Source organism: Tupaia chinensis, unplaced genomic scaffold (assembly GCF_000334495.1).
Source record: "Tupaia chinensis unplaced genomic scaffold, TupChi_1.0 Scaffold000489_1, whole genome shotgun sequence".
Taxonomy (NCBI): Eukaryota; Metazoa; Chordata; class Mammalia; order Scandentia; family Tupaiidae; genus Tupaia; species Tupaia belangeri.
This window is the reverse complement of record NW_006160001.1, coordinates 5,638,067-5,656,767: the sequence shown is the minus strand read 5'-3', so window position 1 is coordinate 5,656,767 and position 18,701 is coordinate 5,638,067. Positions and strand designations below refer to the sequence as shown.

Here is an 18,701-nt window from a genome sequence, read left to right as displayed (position 1 = left end):
AGAGCTCCAATGGTTTGGGAAAATATTTTCTCCTAAAGGACCTGTACTGTGTAAATAGTCAGTTTTTAAGAAAATATTTTCCCAAACCATTGGAGCTCTTTACAGTTTGGGATCCCCATGATCCTAATTCTCTATTTAAATCATTAGCAGAATGCAGCTCTTATTCAGAAGCGAAATTTCAACCATTATTTCCTTGTTTGTAACTGGATAAATTTTTAGTTCTTGGTTTTATTCTTTTTTATAATTTTTAGCCAACTCCCTGGTATGATAATCTTGCCAGGAAGTTTATAGTGATCTCTCAAGATGACGACTTCCGTTCATCTTGTAAAGATGAATGTGTAATGAACTCTCAATAGCAGTTCATATAGTTATATCCAGCTGTTGCCAGTCAAAATGCAAGCTGGCTGTTTTCAGGAACAGCGTAGAGCAATAAACTACGTGTTTGGAGTACTGTCTGTTCTGTTGGTCTGTTGTCTTGATTTTTACAAGCACTATTTGGAACCCAGCATCTTGCTTTAATTTGGCTTTGAAATTACCATGCAGAAATGTGGTCACATTCTTCAACTTGTCCTGCTCTGTCGATCACACAGTTGCTTGTCTTGCACGGCGTGATGCATGCTACTGCCAGTTCCAGGAATGCTTGGCCTTAACATGTCTTTGGAGCAGAATTTAAGACAAATAGATCAATGTCTGTGATACTGCATTACGAAGCTTTCCTCTGAAAACATTTACAAGAGAACTTTACTAGCCTGCATCCTCTGGATCAATGAAAATTATGCACTCTTCCAAGTACCCCACCTCCACGCTGTTACTCTACCTCAATGTTTTCTTCTTATTTTATTTATGCTTTAAATTTCTATTATTATCCTGGCTTGGCTGTCCAGATTTTGCATTTAGCTTGAATTTATTATTATTATTATTATTATTATCTTATAGTCCAGAGTTTTTATTTATTTTTAACACCTATTATGCCATAAATTCATAGGGAGTAGGTTCCAGAAGCTCAGGCTCCTTTCCACTAGTTCTGACAAAGTGAGCTTCTCTGGGTGTAGTAGGCTGATGCTTTGGTTAAACCCCAAGCTTGGCTTCCTTCTTTTTCTGATCATTTTCCTTCACATGTTTTAGAAGCTATCACTGCTCTTAGAATGCTTAATATGCTCAATATACACATTAATTCACTTGGCAAGAATCTTGCCTTTAACTTGTTAACAACAATGCCAACAGCATGCTGGGTAACATCATAGTATTTGTAGAACATTTCTTTTGAAAAGTACCCATTCCCTTGATGTCTACAATATCACCTTTCTTGGAGATTCTGAAGTGTGTTGCCAAAGGGAATTGACTCCCTCTTTTCTAAAAGGCCTAGAGAGTATATGTTAAGTGCCTTTCCTCTTCCTCCTTGTGTTGTCTTTTTGGTGAGTTACTGGAAGATGATGGTTCTGGCCAAAAGGTTCATTTGACACTAATTTTAAGAAAGAATTAACCTGACAAGCTGGAAATCCTTGTGGGCAAGGACCAGCTATTTTAGCTTTTAATGTAATTTTATATCTGGTTATGCAAATGGATGTGCTTTTTCTCTGGAATCTTTGAAGCCTTTAAACGATTCCTTGTGTTGTTCTAAAATTAGGTCAAAGCATAGTAAGTAGTAACTTGATCTCCATCCTTCTTACCGCTAAAGGGCAGGCATTTTATTCTAAGGTAGCCTGTTACCTCTTTGAACTTCCAGAACTTCTGACCACTGCTCTTCTGGCTGGAGCATTGTCAAAACCTCCGCCTTTGGTGTCCTCTTGATGGATTGCTTTCCTGGTGTTCTGAGCATTTCTGGTCAGTTCTCACCTCTCTTCTTGGTAACCCGGGCTCTCTGTGATCAATGCCCATTGTCTCCGGCTACCCCTTACCTCTGCATTCCCCATTTACTGATCTCTCAGGGCCTTACTCTCTGTGTGCTGGAGATTTTTTTCCTCTCCAGTGACTACCATTTTAAAATTCTGCCTTTACTAGGAAATGAACACAGGTAGAGCCAAGTGAGAGTCTTCAGATTGAAATGGACTCTCTACTCTCATGATCGCTGGCTATTCTTCCCACCCTTTCTTATCCCACATGTTCTCTGGTCACTGTGCACTGTCTTAAGTATTGAGTTTATACTAATTAACAGAATAGCCCTTATTATGGTGGAACTTACATTCTGGTAAGTAAGTACAAAATATACATAATGAACTGCATAGCACTAACAAGGAAATTAACAGGGTACTGTGAGGGAGGAGTTGAGAAATGGAGGTTCAGGGAAGGCCTCGTGGAGGTGACATTTAAGCTAGATCCCCAACATTCCAAGCAGATGTAGCAGCAGCAAGTGCAAAGGGTCTTGGGTAAGAAAAGCACTGGACAAGCAGGAAAGCAAGCCAAGAGCAAAGCAGGTGAGGAGGAAAAACACACAGAATGCAGGGCCTTGTCAGGCATGATGGGCAGACTGTAATCCTAAGTACAGCATGGAACCGTGAGGGCTTTAAGGAGACAATGACATTCACACTTGTGAAAGATTATTCTGTTGTATAAAGAATTGATCGAATGGAAGGAAAACAGACCTGGGGAGATCCACAGGGAAGCTCTCCTAGCCATCCAGGTGAGAAGGTACTGGCTTATACTAGAGTGGTTCAGAAAGAAAAGAACGTGGATCAGAGGTATGTTTTTGGAGAAAGAGCTGACAGGACGTGGTGGTAGATTCGATACAGGAGAAGAAACCAGAGATAGCCAGTGGTTTCTGACTCATTGAATGTTTTATTGATGGTGCCATTAACAGAGATGGTAAGGAGTCAGAAAGGATCAGACTGAGAGTAGGGGAGGGAAACTCAGAGTTTTGACTGAGTGACATTGGGGTGCTTAGAAGACTTAAGAGCAGAGATGTGAAATAGGAAGTGTGTGATCAAGCCTGGGGCTCAGAGGTGGCATCTGCCATGTATGGATAAAGAAGGTAGGCTGTATCTTCACCTGTCTGCATTCGAATCCCAGCTCCGCCATCTCCTGTGACAAGCAAATTACTATTTTTTTTATAGTTGCCAGAGGGGATGTGTGCGCACCAGAGAGATAGAGAGAAAAAGAGAGAGGGAGAAAATATCTTCCCTTGTGGGCATGTCCATACTATAGTTTCTTCCCCATTTCTCCTGCTGGGAGTATGGGCATGCATGCACACATGCTTGGCATATTTTTTTAAGCCATTGAGGGTGGGATTTGAACTATGGTCGGTTATGTGGGATCTGGCTCTCTTAACCACTAGGCTATGGGGCCAATTCAAATTTTTAACTTCTTTGTGCCCCAATTTCCTCATCTGAAAATGGGGGAAATAACAGTGTCTAAAGGGTTGTTAGGAGGCTTAAAACAACTATATGAACAGTGCCCTGCACATGATAGCTGATTCTTACATAATATGAAATCTTAAAAAATCAATATTTTAAGAATGGTATTTGGAATTCATAGACTTCAAGATGGTATTTCAAGCTACAAATATGGATGAGATTACCAAGGAAGGGTTTAGAGAAAGTGTAATGAACCTTGAGGTTTTACATTTGGCTAAATTGGAGAGGCAGGCAGAGAACTAGGAGAAATCCAGAAGAGCATGGGCCAGCCAAGAGCTCTAGTAGCTGAGAGGAGGAATATTTGGAAAAGGGACATTTGCAGCTGAGAGGAAGCCAGAAATGTTCATTGTCATCAAAAACATGAAGGTTGTTAGTGGTCATCACTAGTGGGCTCCAGGGTGACTAGAAGGCCAGGAAGCATGAACTATGTGTGGGTAATTCTTTTTTTTTATTATTATTTATTTAATTATATTTATTATTATCATTTTTCAATTTGATCAGAGAGAGAGGGAGAGTGAGAAAGCAAGCCACCAGGTCCAGGACTTGAACTATGGTTGACCATGTGGGAGTCCAGTGCCTCAACCTCCATGCTACCTGCCAGCCCACAGGTAATTCTTAAGAGAAAGTTGGTATTTTGTGAAGAGAGACAGAGAATTAGTGCAGAAAATTAGCATAGGTAGGATCAAGATGGACAACCTTAGAGCACACTTGTTAGATGAGGGTGATGAGCCAGTGGTGATAGGGACATGATGTAAGAGAATAGACTGTGGAAGCAGGAAAGAGTTTGCCTGTGTCTTGATTATTGGAGATGTGTCGTCTTCCTCATAAGAGACTCAAGACCCCTGAAGCGTAACAATTGGGCCTTATTAATGTTTATGCTTTTCCTAAAAAGTCATATCATAACTTGTGGGACCAGCAATTAGCGTAATGGCTATGTCGCTGAACTCCCACATAGTCGACCACAGTTCGCGTCCCAGACTCAATGGCTTAACACTAATGCCGGGCATGAGTGCGTGTGTGCCCAAGATCCCAAGAGGAGAATGGAGGAGAAGGGATTGTGGTGTGGCCATCTCCCCTGGGGGGTGATTTCTTGCTTTCTGTCTCTCTCTGTCTGTCTGGCGAGCGCAAGCAACCTATAACAACAACAAAAAAAAAAAGTCATATCACAGCTTGTAAGAAAAGGATGAATTGAATAGGATTTGTGCAGGATGTTTACTATATGTATATTTTTATTTTTGTCTTACAGTCTAAATGTCCCGCTGAAAGTATTGACAGCTCTGGAAAAACAGCTTTACATTATGCAGGTAACTTTTTGATCATCTTTTGTTGTAAGAAACAGTAAATTTTTTATTTCTGTATTCAATTAACCTTACCATACTATTCCTGGTGCTGTTTTCTGTTATCATTCCTGGACATTCCCATTTCACTCAGTTTATTAAACATGTAGAGTTTTTAACAAGGGTACTCCTAAAATATATTAGTCACTTGCTATATGACCAAGTCCGAATGATCGTGGGTAATGTATTTTTAACTAATTTAAGGTTCTTTTCTTTTTTTTTTAAATAAACAAAAACAAATATAAGTGCTTATAGATTTCAGGTAATGTACAATATAGATTTTTTTGGCTAGGGATCTTTATAAACTGATTATTTCAATTTTTTTAGAGTTATTTTATTTTATTTTGCCATAGGGTGTGTGTGCTTACCAGAGAGAGAAAGATAGAGACATTGACAGAGAAAGTGAGAAATCACCCCCAGGGGGATGGCCATACCACACTCCCTTCTCCTCTATTCTCTTCTTGGGATCTTGGGCATACACGCACATGTGCCTGGCATGAATTTCAAGCCACAGGGCCTGGGACTTGAACTACAGTTAATCATGTGAGAGTCCAGCAATGTAACCACTATGCCATCTGCTGGCCCCAAACATCTATTAATTTTATTTATAATAGCTTCAAGTGATAAACATTGACATTCAACTCTGAGGTGGTCAGATTTACAAATTTCTTTTATTACTGATTGTATAAAAGCTAAGTCCTACACAAAGCTGAACCAAGTGTTTGCTGAAAACAACTGATGGTCACTGGATTTAGATCAGGGTAACGCTGATACCAAGCAATTTAAAATCCCTCTTACAACCTTCCTGAGACCATTTCTCCTCAGTGCACCTCGAGTGAATATATGCAGCCCGGGTAGGACATGAAGTTTTCCTTCTACGAGTGTTTGGTGCTCTTGGTTGTGAGAATAGCCTTGTGACTGGCTGTGGTGTTTGTGTTTTTCTTCCCTCAGCGGCGCAGGGCTGCCTTCCGGCTGTGCAGATACTCTGCGAGCACAAGAGCCCCTTAAACCTCAAGGATTTGGTGAGTATCAGGTGGTCACTAAAGGTGGAGATGGATACTGGTTTCCCAAGCACTGTGAAATACTGTGGAGAATTGCTGAGACTTTAGAGAACTACATATTTGGGGAAATTTTCGTTATTTTCTGAAATTTCTGTTAATTTTTACATCCTCTTTTGCAACATGGATTTATATATTATCCCTCTCTGGTTCCTAAACCCTTAATAAAACATTTTGCAGTATGTATTTCCGATATATGTAAATTTTTTTCTGAGGATATATATGTGTTCTACCATCAACCTAATAATAGTAAAGCTTAATGTCTTGGCCTGAAATGGTTGTTGTACTCCCACACTTGGATTCCTAGGGATAAACCAAAATCATTCATTAGGCTGTTTTCCTGAACCAGTTGCTAAGTTGTAGCCAATCACACTAGCCACACTTCTGTCAATCACAGAAAGCCCACCTGTTGGGCTGTTTGTATAGCCTATCATCCACCTGTAACCAATCCAATTGTTTCTCTATCTCATTCTTTCACTTTCATTTTTGTATGTCATTTTCCCTTTACTGGAACATAAAAACCACAAGGCTGGCCGAGTTGACCAGAAGTCTGGGGACAACTGCCTGATTTAAATTGTGTTAAGATTTGCTCAATTAATACTCTATTAAAAAATTGTTTTAGTCTAAACAAAAATTCTAATAACATTTTCTTTTATGCATAATACATACTATGTATTAGCTTGGACACCTTCTGATTAGAATCTTTTAAGTTTGAAAATAACTTCTATCTTAACTTTGCTGGGCTCTTAAAAATAAATTTATATGCCTGTCGCATACATTACAGGGTTAAATTTCATCTGGTAGCCTGAAAATTGATGTACATAGACTTACACCTAATGGAGATGCTGTAAAGTGACTATCTAGAATCTGTAAATAAATTTATAGTTCTGAGTTGTCATGATAAATTTAACAAATAATTCTTTCTCTCCATCTCTTTATCTAGTCATGTGTGATAGATTCTTAATTTGTGTTATGTATTGGTATTTTGATACTAAGATTATTGAAAGGGTACACTTTTTGGCACAAGAAGACTGGAAAGGTAGGATATATGTGGGGTGCTGGGAAGAAACTGTTTAGAGGGTGACAGGACCTTCTGATGTTAAGTGGAGACAAGTTCTTCGTTTCTCCAGAACTACCCCTCAAAACACATGGTTTACGTATTTTGTTTTCTACTTCCTCTTACATTCTTACCCAAACTGAGAGATAGTTGAAGAACCAAGTTAGAACTCCCTGGGAAAGCCAACAGTCAGTGAAGTTCCACAGGAAAAGCTGGACTCAGTCATGTGATGGAGGTCCCAGACAGGCACAGGATATCACCAGGAATCAAGTAAGACCAGCAGTGCAAGCCAGGAGGAAAATGTGGAAAGAGCCAGGGCCTTTGTGATTCTGTCATTTGGTGTCTGAGTTAAAATCTACATCTAAGTTTGTTTCCTAGGATGGGAATATACCGCTGCTTCTTGCAGTACAGAATGGCCACAGTGAGGTCTGTCACTTTCTCTTGGATCATGGAGCAGATGTCAATTCCAGGGACAAAAATGGAAGGTACCACAGTGTTAGGCAGAAATCATATAGCATCAGTGATATCTGTATAATGAGAATTTTCCAGAATATCACATCTGTTTGAATGATTTGTTAAATAAAGTGGTTTAACTTCTTTTCTTTTTAATTTTCTTTTTTTAATAATCAGGAAACTGTTTTGACTTAAAAGCAGTTTTTCACAGAACTTTGTGGGTCTTATTACTGAGTCTGTAGTGAGATTATTAAATGTGAAAGCCATCTCTTGTGATTTTAATGCAAAATGAAATAGAAGTAAACATACTCATTATGTTTTAAAAATAATCTTAACAATGTATATAGCTTCTTTAAATGCTTGAGGTGAAAGAAGGACATGATTTGTGCCAATCATATTAAATTCCATCATATTATGTCAAATAGCATAGAAGATTATGTCTATTTCGTTTGACTAAATATGGTTTAATGTTTTGATTTAATATGAAGTTAAAAAATACAAACACCTCATTTCATTTTAATAGCATTCCACTTTGAATTCCCCAGAAGATTAAGTGCAATAAAGGTTTAACTGCACTTAATCCTCTTTTCCCTGTTTTCAAGATAAGTGATTCCCCCACCAAGAGTTTTCCCATTTTATTAGTACTAATTTTGTGTCTTCTTTTTTCTTTAGAACTGCTCTCATGCTGGCTTGCGAGATTGGCAGCTCTAACATTGTGGAAGCCTTAATTAAAAAGGGTGCAGACCTAAACCTTGTAGATTCTCTTGGACACAATGCCTTACATTATTCCAAACTCTCAGAAAATGCAGGAATTCAAAGCCTTGTATTATCAAAAATCTCTCAGGATGCTGGTATGTGAAAGAAAATAGCCAGTGTTGTTTTAAATTTATCCACTTCATTTTCCCTAAAGGATAAAGGAATTTATGCAATACGATATATTTTATTATTCTTTTAAACATATTCTTGAAGAAAAATGAAGTGTTAAATATTGTGTATGGTGTGTGTGTGTTTCTATGTGTGTATTCCCCCACCCATGATGGATATGAGTTACCATAGTTCTCATAGTTTTTCTTTTTTTTTTTTTTTACTTTTTCCTCTGTAGATTTAAAGACTCCAACAAAACCAAAGCAGGTATTTATCTTTGGGGGAGGAGATTTATTTTTCATCTTTGTTTGTGAGAATTTGAAACTGTTCAGATTAAACCATGTTGACCCACTAGAAGAATACTAAGGCTATATTCCAAATACTTGAGGACCAATATATCTTTGGAATAAATGATTCATTGGTATAAGGTGGCAAATGTTTTGTCAATGATCTACCTATTTCAAAGGCATGTAACTTTAAACTTACTATTTATTCATCTTTTTCTGAAATGTACTAATACTTCCTATTGGTGTGATATGTTTGATGTGGTTTAAACTCTCAGAATGAATAACAGTATTTTAAAGACTTATAATATTACATAGTCCACAGAACTACAGCCATGACAATGTTAGATATTTAATGAAAATAGGGGATTTAGCTTCTCCTTTTATTTTAATTAGAGTTGAACAAAAATGTGATATAACATTCCACAAAGCAGAAATTGACTAATTTACCCTGTTGTTTTTAGGGTTTTTCCTAAGAACATGTTATCACTGTCTATAAAGAGATGTATGTTTGGCTGTTACATTTATCTATTTATATATTATGTCTTTTGAAGGAATCACAAATGGCAAATACTCAGTAAAAATTTATTACATGATAAATGTATTAGTGATCTATCAATAATCTTCAGAGATGAGGTTCCTTCTTTCTCTCATATTTACATTGTTTAACAACAAAAACAAAAGAAACGGAAGTAATGGAGAATTGTGGGGGATACTACTGCTTTGCATTAAGATGTAAAGCTTATTCTGAGTGTATTCTGGATTCTAAATTGTGGCAGACAACTTCTTATCCTCCACTTTTCCAGTTTTCCACACCAACTTAATCTGGTTTTGTTTTATTTTGTCTTTTCTTGCTATTAAAGCATGAGCTGCTAGAAGAAAACTTGGAGCATGCATATTACTTATTTTTGTGTTGGTAGCAGATTTCGGGTCTTGATGAAGTAAGAAATGCATGCCCTGTTGCGGTTTTTCTCATATGTTTGATGAAACTACTTGCTGAGACTTTACTAACCTAACTAACACACCTCCTTTCTTTGGACTGTGATAACTTTCAGCATGACCAAGTCTCTAAAATAAGCTCAGAAAGAAGTGGAACTCCAAAAAAACGCAAAGCTCCACCACCTCCTATCAGTCCTACCCAGGTAAAAATAAAAGAAACCAGCAATCAACAAACACATGACCACAAAGCCTTGATTCTGTCATTTTGTGTGTAGGTCAAAAAGGAATTTTTCAGAATTGACTCTATAAATGTACATTTAAAGACATTTTTAGCTGTTTTAAATTATAGATTGTAGTAAGAAGGATTTTGATGATCATGGAAAAATGTTGATTTTTACCTGTTTAAAACTATAGAACTGAACAATATCTTTAGGGAAAAAAGCCTCAAGGAAATTTCTCAAAATCTTATGACAGAAACTTTTTCCTTAAGATGATAAACTCAAGTCTACTTTTAATTCTTCATTGTAACAGCTCTGGTAAGGTGTGGGAGAAGGGATAGCTGGTGAGGCAATTAGTTGAAAACAATTTTAGTAGTTAGAATTTTTTTTTTTTTTCGGAGAGATTTTTGCTATAAGGCACATGTAAAAGAGACAAGGAACGAGAGGCAAAAAGCAAACCCCCCCCCCCCAGGGTGGGGAGGATAGCCATGCTGTAATCCCTTCTCCTCTGTTCTCTTCCTGGCATCTTGGGCATGCACACACACATGCCTGGCGTGAGTTTGAAGCTACCAGGTCTGAGACTCGAACTGTGGTCAGCCATATGGGAGTCCAGTGGCATAATTGATAAACCATCTGCTGGTCCCAGTAGCTAGAATAGTTCTAAAATATATTTTCTTTTCTAATTATATTTAAGGTTAGCTCATTTAAAAATAGTTTTAATTTCTGAGTTTATAGTGGAGAGAGGAGGAAGTTCAGAACTATAAAATGACAACTAGAAATAGGGTGAGACTTGTTATTTATAATATCATAAGCCATAAAGAGAATTATCCATATTCAAGTAGAAGAGAAATATTTCACTTGATAGGTAATTTAAAATATACGTTAACATATTTATTAATAATCTCAACCTGTAAAAGAAGTTTCATAGGTTTAAAAATTGATTCCAGTTAATACAGAAAACTGCAGACTTTCTAAAAGTGTTTCAAGTAGCTGAATTACATTGAAAATATATTATCCTTAAATTAATTGAAGCTAAAGTCACTTACTGTATCATTGCAGAGGCTAAATGGGTCGATTCTTTAGTTCTGGAGGAGAAAAAGACTCTGAAGACATATTCTTTATTGGTGGTTTTTGTTTTGTGTTTTTTTCAGTTGAGTGATGTATCTTCTCCAAGATCGATAACTTCAACTCCACTTTCAGGAAAGGAATCGGTATTTTTTGCTGAACCACCTTTCAAGGTATTTCCTTTCTGTGTTTGGTGTGGTTACCATATTTTCAGATGCATAACAGACTTGCTTTAAGTTATGCAATATCGGTCATACTTCTGAATCACTGGTTCACTACCTTGCCACTGTGAAGGATCTTTTGATTATTTGTCCTGGTCTAGACCTCATAAAACAAGAATAAGGTGAATAAATTACATTTACTAATCAATTTTCTTTTCTTTAAAAAGAGAGACAAGGTTCACTTATATATGATATCTAAAAGAGTTGAATTTGTCAAAGCAGAGAGAATGGTGCTTCAGGGAGCTGAAGGTTGGGGTAGTGGTGGTTGGGGAGATGTGGGTTAAAGAGTACGGTGTTTCAGTAGGAATGCACAGGATGGTGACTAGAGCTCATAACAATGTATTGTACTTTTGAAAATCACTAAGAGTAGATTTTAAGTTATCCCATTACAAAAATTAAGCACATGAGGCAATGCACATATTAATTAGCTGGATTTAGTCATTGCACATTATATATGTATTTCAAAATATCATAATGTAAAAAATAACAAACAAAATTTTATATATTTATAATATTTAAATTGTAATTAAACAATGAAATATTATTTTCTATTTAATTATAGTTGATTAATTTTTAAAATTAAGGTATAAAACTGACCAGATTCTAGTTGATAGTAGATCGACTTATAAATTCCCTCATTTATTCTTGAATACAGACTAGGAAATGGCAAAAGTCATATTTTAGAAAACTCTCTGCAGGCACAGCTGTGACGGCACAGGTGGTAGAGTGCTGCTGTGTAGCAGATAAAGATGCTGGAGCATATGGGAAAGGCCTGGGTTCAGTTCCCAGGAGTTGACCTGAATGTGTCATATGTGATCATGGGCATGCCTATGATCCTGGCTAGCCCTTCAGCTTGTTTAGTGGGGTGAAGGGTCATGGTATGAAAAGAATTTGCCAGGGATCCCTGTTCTTCCTTCCCTCTCTTTCCTATGAAAAAAAAGAAAAAAAATAGGATGGAGGACAGGAAGGAAGGGATGGAGGGAGGAGGAAAAGGAAAGAAAAGGAAGGAAGAAGAAATGGAAAGAAAATCTCTATATACAATGTGTGGTATCTTGGATTGGATACTGGGGCAGAGGACATCTGTGGAAAAATTGTGCAGTCTGAATGAAGTCTGTAACTTAGTTAACATTTGTTTGCCAACATTAATATCTTGAGTTTAGCAAATGTGTCATGGTAACATAGTTTATTAACATTAGGGGAGACTGGGGACCAGCAATTAGCGTAATGGCTATGTCGCTGGACTCCTATGTACTCGACCACGGTTTGAGTCCTGGACCCGGTGGCTTAGAACTCATGCCGGGTGCGTGTTCGTGCATGCCCAAGATCCCGAGAGGAGAATGGAGGAGAAGGGATTGCGGCGTGGCCATCTCCACTTGGGGGTGATTTCTCGCTTTCTATCTCTCTGTCTCTGTCTGTCTGGTGAGCGCGCTTTCTATCTCTCTGTCTCTGTCTGTCTGGGTGAGCGCTGAGTCCCTATAGTAAAAAAAAAAAAAAAAAAGGGAAAAAAAATATTAGGGAAGATTGGATGAAGGGTACTATCTTGCCACTATTCTGAGAATATAAAATTGTTGCATATTAAAGTATACTAAATTATTTTTAAGTTTGTTTATTTGCTTATTTATTTATTTCTTCCATGAGAGAGATACCGAGACTCCTAACAGGATCTTGTTATTACAATCCACACCCTAACCTTCAGCCAGCCCCAGATGGTGGGCTAATGAGTGCCCAGTGTACTCAGGGAGATCTCCCAAGTTGAACCAAAATACTTCCCATGTGTAATAGCCTTACAGAGCATCATATTTTTACTGCTGTGCCATTTTCCAGAGGTTTTGTTTTATTTTTTAAAATTTATTTTTATTTTTATTTTATTCATCATTGTTATCTTTTTAATTTGAATAGAGACAGACAGAGGGAGGGAAAGTGAGAAAGCAAGCTGAGAATGTGAACAGTGGTCATCCATGTGGGAGCCCAGCACCTTAACTACCATGCCACCTACCAGCAGCCCCCGAGCTTTTTAAAAAGGGAGAAAGATGAGAACATACTTGATGGGACCAGCAGATAGAGTAATGGTTACATTGCTGGATACCCACATAGCCGACTGCAGCTCAAGTCTCAGACCCAATGGCTTAAAAAACTTATGACAGGCACTTGTGTGTGCATGCCCAAAATCCTGAGTGGAGAACGAAGGAGAAGGGATTGTAGAGTGGCCATCCCCCAGGGGGGATGATTGCTTGTTTTTTGTCTCTCTTTGTCTCTCCGGCAAGCACACAAGCCCTATCGGAAAAATGTCTCTTAAAAAAAAAAAAAAAACTTGATAACCACTCTTCTTACCAAATTAGGTAATGCCACTCAAAAAGACAGACATTTTGGGACCAGCAGTTAGCGTAATGGCTATGTCGCTGGACTCCCATGTAGTCAACCACAATTCGCGTCTCAGACCCGGTGGCTTAAACTCATGCTGGGCGCGTGTGCGTGCATGCCCAAGATCCCAAGAGGAGAATGGAGGAGAAGGGATTGCGGCGTGGCCATCTCCCCTGGGGGGTGATTTCTCGCTTTCTGTCTCTCTGTGTATCTCTGTCTGGCTGGCGAGCGCAGGCACCCTATAGCAAAAACCTCTCGAAAAAAAAAAAAAAAAAAAAAAAATGCTATTCTCTAGTATCTTAATGAGTAGTAGTTGTATATTTTAAATGAAACTTTTTTCCTGACTATAAAAATAATATGTATTTATTTTAGAAATTTTTGAAAATCATTAGTTCTTATTCTACCTGGTTCTGTAAGTTTATGGTTGGAAAGTATTGTAAGGCAATGGGAAGATATTTTCATTCAATATCTGCTTAACAATCACTAGAGAATTATACTTCAGACGAAATAAAATTTATAATTGTTAAAAGAAAATTGCATAATTGTACATTTACTTTTCCCTAGCTAAAATTACTAAAGATAAATTTTCTTTTAACTTGAATGCATATTGATCTAAAAAACCCAAGTCTATCAACCTATCATTTCCTTTACTTTTAATAGACGTTATTAATAAACTCTTAGGCATGACTACCTCTACAAGGCAGAGAAGTTATCCTATTATGGTTAGTACACTAATATCTTCTTATTTTAAAAAAAAGTATTATTTTTTTTTTCTAATTCAACCAAAGAGAGAGAGAGAGAGAATGGGAAAGTGAGAAAGCAAGCCACCAGGTCTGAGACTCACCACAGTCAGCCATGAGGGAGTCCAGCACCTTAACCACCATACCACCTGCCGGCCCATTGTACATTAATATCTTCTAGTGTGACCGTGCTCAAAGGAAACAATGCATTCTAAAGAATATTATCACATATTATGATTTTTCAGAAGTATAATATAAAAGATTGTCATTTCTAAACAAGCAAACCAAAAAAAGAAGATAAAGAGTGACACTGACACCTATTTAGGTGGCTAACATTTTAAAAGACTAAAAATACCAAGTGCTGGTGAGAATGTTGAAGAACTAGAATTCTCATGTTCTCTTGGGGAAATATAAAATGGCCTAAGTAGTTTGGAAAATGGTTTGGAAGTTTCTATAGAGATTAGACATACATAATGCATGATCCAGCCATCCACTACCCAAAAGAAATAAAAACATGTGTACACAAAATCTTATACACACACGTTTCTAACAGCTTTATTCATAATATTCCCAAACTGAAAACAAAATCGAAATGTCCGTCAATAATTGAACACATAATGAAATATGTCCACATATAATGGACTGTTACTAATCATCAAAAGAGATGAACTGCAATGTGGACAACATCATAGATGAATCTGAAAGTCATTCTCAATAAAAGAAGCCAACCACAAAAAAATTCATACCACATGACATTCCATCTATAAAAATTATAGAAAATGCTGGGGCCAGCAGTTGGCATAATGGCTATGTCACTGGACTCCCATGTAGTCGACTGTGGTTCGAGTCCTGGACCAGGTGGCTTAAACTCACACCAAGCACATGTACATTCCCAAGAAGAGAATGGAGGAGAAGGAATTGCGGTGTGGCCATCCCTCCTGGGGGGGAGGGGTATTTCTTGCTTTCTGTCTCCCTGTCTCTCTCTGTCTTTCTGGCAAGTGCACGTGCCCTATAGCAAAACAAAAACACAAACAAACAAAACACCTCTCCAAAAATAATAATTTAGAAAATACAAAAAGAAGTGTCATGGTTCCCTGGGAATAGAGTTGGGCAGTGACTGACTGTAATAAGGAATCGCTCAGCAGTGATGGAAGTCTATATTTCAATTATAGGTGGTGGCTCCACTGGTATATATCTATCAGAATCTCCTGAAGTTATAAACGTTAAATGGATACAGTTTATTGTACCTTATACAGTTGAAAAAATAAAAATAAGAACTTCTCTTAAAAGTGAAAGGAGAGCTTCTTGTAAAGATAAGCACTTGCCAAAACTAAGCACTCTATTTTAAGCATTTGGACTTTTACAGAAGTTCTTTTGCTGAAAAATTCTTTTTCTTATCGTTGCCTGTGGCTCATCTAGATGAAACAGTAATTTCTGGCAAGTCACTGTAATGTTTCATATGAGAATTTGGCTTTGAAGTTCCAAGAATTTAGCAGTATATCAAGAGATAACTATTCAAGGATATTAAAGGAAATTTTTAGGGTATTATTTATCAGCCCAAGATTATATGGAATTTTATTCCTTTATAAAATTACCTTTACCTTCCCCAAGATGTTGTATTACCATTTTTCTTAGAAAGATTAATAATAGGGGCTGACATGTGGCGTGGTGCTTGTGGGCGCTGGACTCCCAGATGGCTGACTATGGTTCAAGTCCCAGACCTGGCAGCTTGCTTTCTCACTTCCTCTCTCTCTTTCTCTCTGTCCCTCTCTGCCCAAATTAAAATAAGTTACTAAATTTTTTTTAAAAAACAGAACGATTAATAACAACATATTAATAGCAGATAATTTATAAAATGATAAAGTTAATAAAACTACTTTTAATATATATTAATTAATATATAACCAAGATAGATACAACTTCTATTTGAAAGTAATATTTGCCATCTCAGGTTTTAGGACAAAGCCTGGTACAATAGCTATTACATTAAACTATAACCCTGAATATATTGTCTTATACCCACTAAATGAAATTTATAGAAAATACTTTGGAACTGGGACCAACAGTAATGGCTATGTTGCTGGACTCCCACGTAGTCGACCACGGTTCGCATCCTGGACCCGGTAGCTTAAAACTCAAGCCAGGCGCGTGTGCGTGCATGCCCAAGATCCCGAGAGGAGAATGGAGGAGGAATCGAGGCATGGCCATCCTCCCTTGAGGGTGATTTCTCGCTTTCTGTCTGTCTCTGTCTTGTCTGGCGAGCACACGCGCCCTATAGCAAAAACCTCTTAAAAAAAGAAGAAAGAAAAGAAAATACTTTGTAACTATACCTCCTAGAACTTCTAATGATATAAAATCATGTTCTGTTAGAAATGATACCTTATTACTAAGGTATTTATCACTTTTATTCACTCGTATTTTAAAATATCTTCTGTCTGTGAGATTTTCTAGTTGTTTTTCTAGTAGGCTAATGTTGACTGTTCTTTGTAAATGCAAGGAAGAAATTTACTTGATTCTTTTGTGCAATGTAAGATTTAGGAATATTTAAGTTGTTTTTGTGTTTCAGCAGGCTGAGATCAGTTCTATACGAGAAAACAAAGACAGACTAAGTGATAGTACTACAGGTAAGAGAAAGGAGCATCTATTTTTGCTCCTTTTAGCAAACTTTATTCCACATCCATTTGAAGAGAGCATAGGCCAAGGCAAGTCCTGTGTGTCTGGAGGTCAGGGCAACCAGTACACCATCACTTAGTTGCCAATAAGACATAGGCTGTCTTTACTGCAGGGGACCTTAACTTGGATTTTAGAGTTTGAGTTGAATGTGAAAAAATACATCTCAGTTTTCACTGGTCCCTAACTATATACATATTAGCATTTCCTTCCATTATAAATATAGGCAACAACCCTACTAGTATTAGCAGGCTAGTAACTGCTACTTCTCTTGGTGAGACTTCATCAATAATTTCCTATCACTTTATTGTTTTTATAGATAACTTAAAATACCATTTACAATAACTCTACTAAAAACTATAGCCACTGCTAGACCTGCTGCTAGATCTTACTATTGATTTGTTATGAGATAAGCTATTACTTTACTGTAGCCTATAGCTTTAAGCTCTCAGGAATTCGCACCTCTCTGGCTGAGCAGCTAGTTAGTAGATGGAGAGGAAATCAACTACACCTCTGTGACTGCACAATCTAACTTTTCACTTTGGTTTCTAAGTGACACATGCAAAGACAGAGTGTTCATGAAATCATATTTAGTCATATATTATTTACCATGATAGAGTTTAATTTTTATTGTATCTAAGAGTCCATTCTAAGGGTTTACCCTGTAAGAATTAAGTACCTTACTTTCAGAATCAATTTGCAATGTAGAGATGATCTCAATGGTCCCTTTTTGCTCCACCATTCAGTTTTGTGGCCTAGTGTGCATTTTATATGTGCTAGGAGCTTTTAATTTACAGAATTTAGAGATATTTAACATTCTAATTCCTGGCAGAGATCAATGTCAATATAACTGCACATGTGTTGCAGTGGATATGTTCAAAACCATTCATTGTCTTTTAGAGCAATTGCTCTTGCTTTGGATTTCAGTCATCTTCCCATTCCTCTGGTTTATTCCAAGCTCACCAGACTCTATTTCAAGGGGACTCAGAAAGCTGTGGTTGAAGCACCAGACATCAGAACATTGCCTAATTTTCAGAAGCAAACTTTTCTATGAAGAAACAATTTTGCATCCTTGCAAATTTAAGATTAAAGTTTTCATTTCTGTGTCAAATATCTGTGAGAATATAAAAACCCTAACAGTTAAAAATATTAGATCAGTTGGATCCAGATTGTGGATAAACTGAATAAATTGGCAAACTTTTACCCGTTTTCAATAATTAAAGAGTTTGTACCCATAAGTCATCCAGCTCTGTCATCAAGCCCATAGTTTTGTCTGGCTCATCATTTTCTCATTGGAAGACTTTCTGAATGAAGGAAGTAGTACATTACATTACATTCTGGAAGAAATTCCTTGTTTCTTCTCAGTCAGCACTCTTAAGTAGCACAATTTTAGATATCACTTCAGCAGAATAATCAGGATGTCAAGAAGTTGTGGTTTACCAATAATGATTACTATGATATTTAGAGTAATTAATGCTTTGAGGAGGAGGCAGAGTTTGACATGGGTCTCAGCAGACATCTAAGAGTTACCCTTGCAAGATGCTGCAAGGATAATCCTGTGGATAAAGGCTGAAAGAAGCAACCATATATTGAGAATATAGGAGGTATGATGGGAACCATGAGCCTGAGAAAAATGAAAATCTAAGAAGGTGTGTGTCATAAATGGGAAAGGTAGATTGGAGTCAGATCACAGAAGCCCTGATTCAGATCAAGTACCTAGAGATCATTCTTAGAAGTAAAACAATTAAACCACTTGAAGCAAAGGAATGACCCAATTGAAGCATGTTTTAGAAAGATTAGTTTGGCATTGTTGTGCAGGCAATAATTTTACTGGGAAGAGGATAGAAGAAGAGGTTTATTAGGAAGCTGCTGGCAGAATTCCCAAGTAAAAAGTGAAGTCTTGACTAGAGAATGGTAGTGAAGATAAGAAATAAACCATATTGCAGGGACATTTCTAAAAGAACTGAGACATAGAAGGCATGGGAAGGAATTGAAAACAAGATAAATGGAAAATGTGTGACCAAATCCATTGTGTTTCAGAATTAGCTTATATACATATGTATGCAGTATTGTGCCAGGAATGC

The 18,701-nt window shown here is 37.2% G+C and overlaps 1 protein-coding gene across 5 annotated transcripts in view; it reads left to right on the top strand.

Annotated features, from left to right (window-relative positions):
• Positions 1-18,701, top strand: part of RAI14 (retinoic acid induced 14) — a 149,783-nt gene that overhangs the window by 120,220 nt on the left and 10,862 nt on the right. For 2 of the 5 annotated variants that reach the window (XM_006156345.3, XM_006156343.3), the window contains 8 exons: positions 4,597-4,654; positions 5,639-5,709; positions 7,181-7,287; positions 7,928-8,106; positions 8,358-8,386; positions 9,459-9,545; positions 10,712-10,798; positions 16,514-16,571. In XM_006156345.3, the coding sequence (XP_006156407.1) occupies positions 4,597-4,654; positions 5,639-5,709; positions 7,181-7,287; positions 7,928-8,106; positions 8,358-8,386; positions 9,459-9,545; positions 10,712-10,798; positions 16,514-16,571 (676 nt within the window). The remainder of the gene's footprint in view (positions 1-4,596; positions 4,655-5,638; positions 5,710-7,180; positions 7,288-7,927; positions 8,107-8,357; positions 8,387-9,458; positions 9,546-10,711; positions 10,799-16,513; positions 16,572-18,701) is intronic. The other 3 variants (XM_006156344.3, XM_006156348.3, XM_006156347.3) reach the window with 3 other exon arrangements.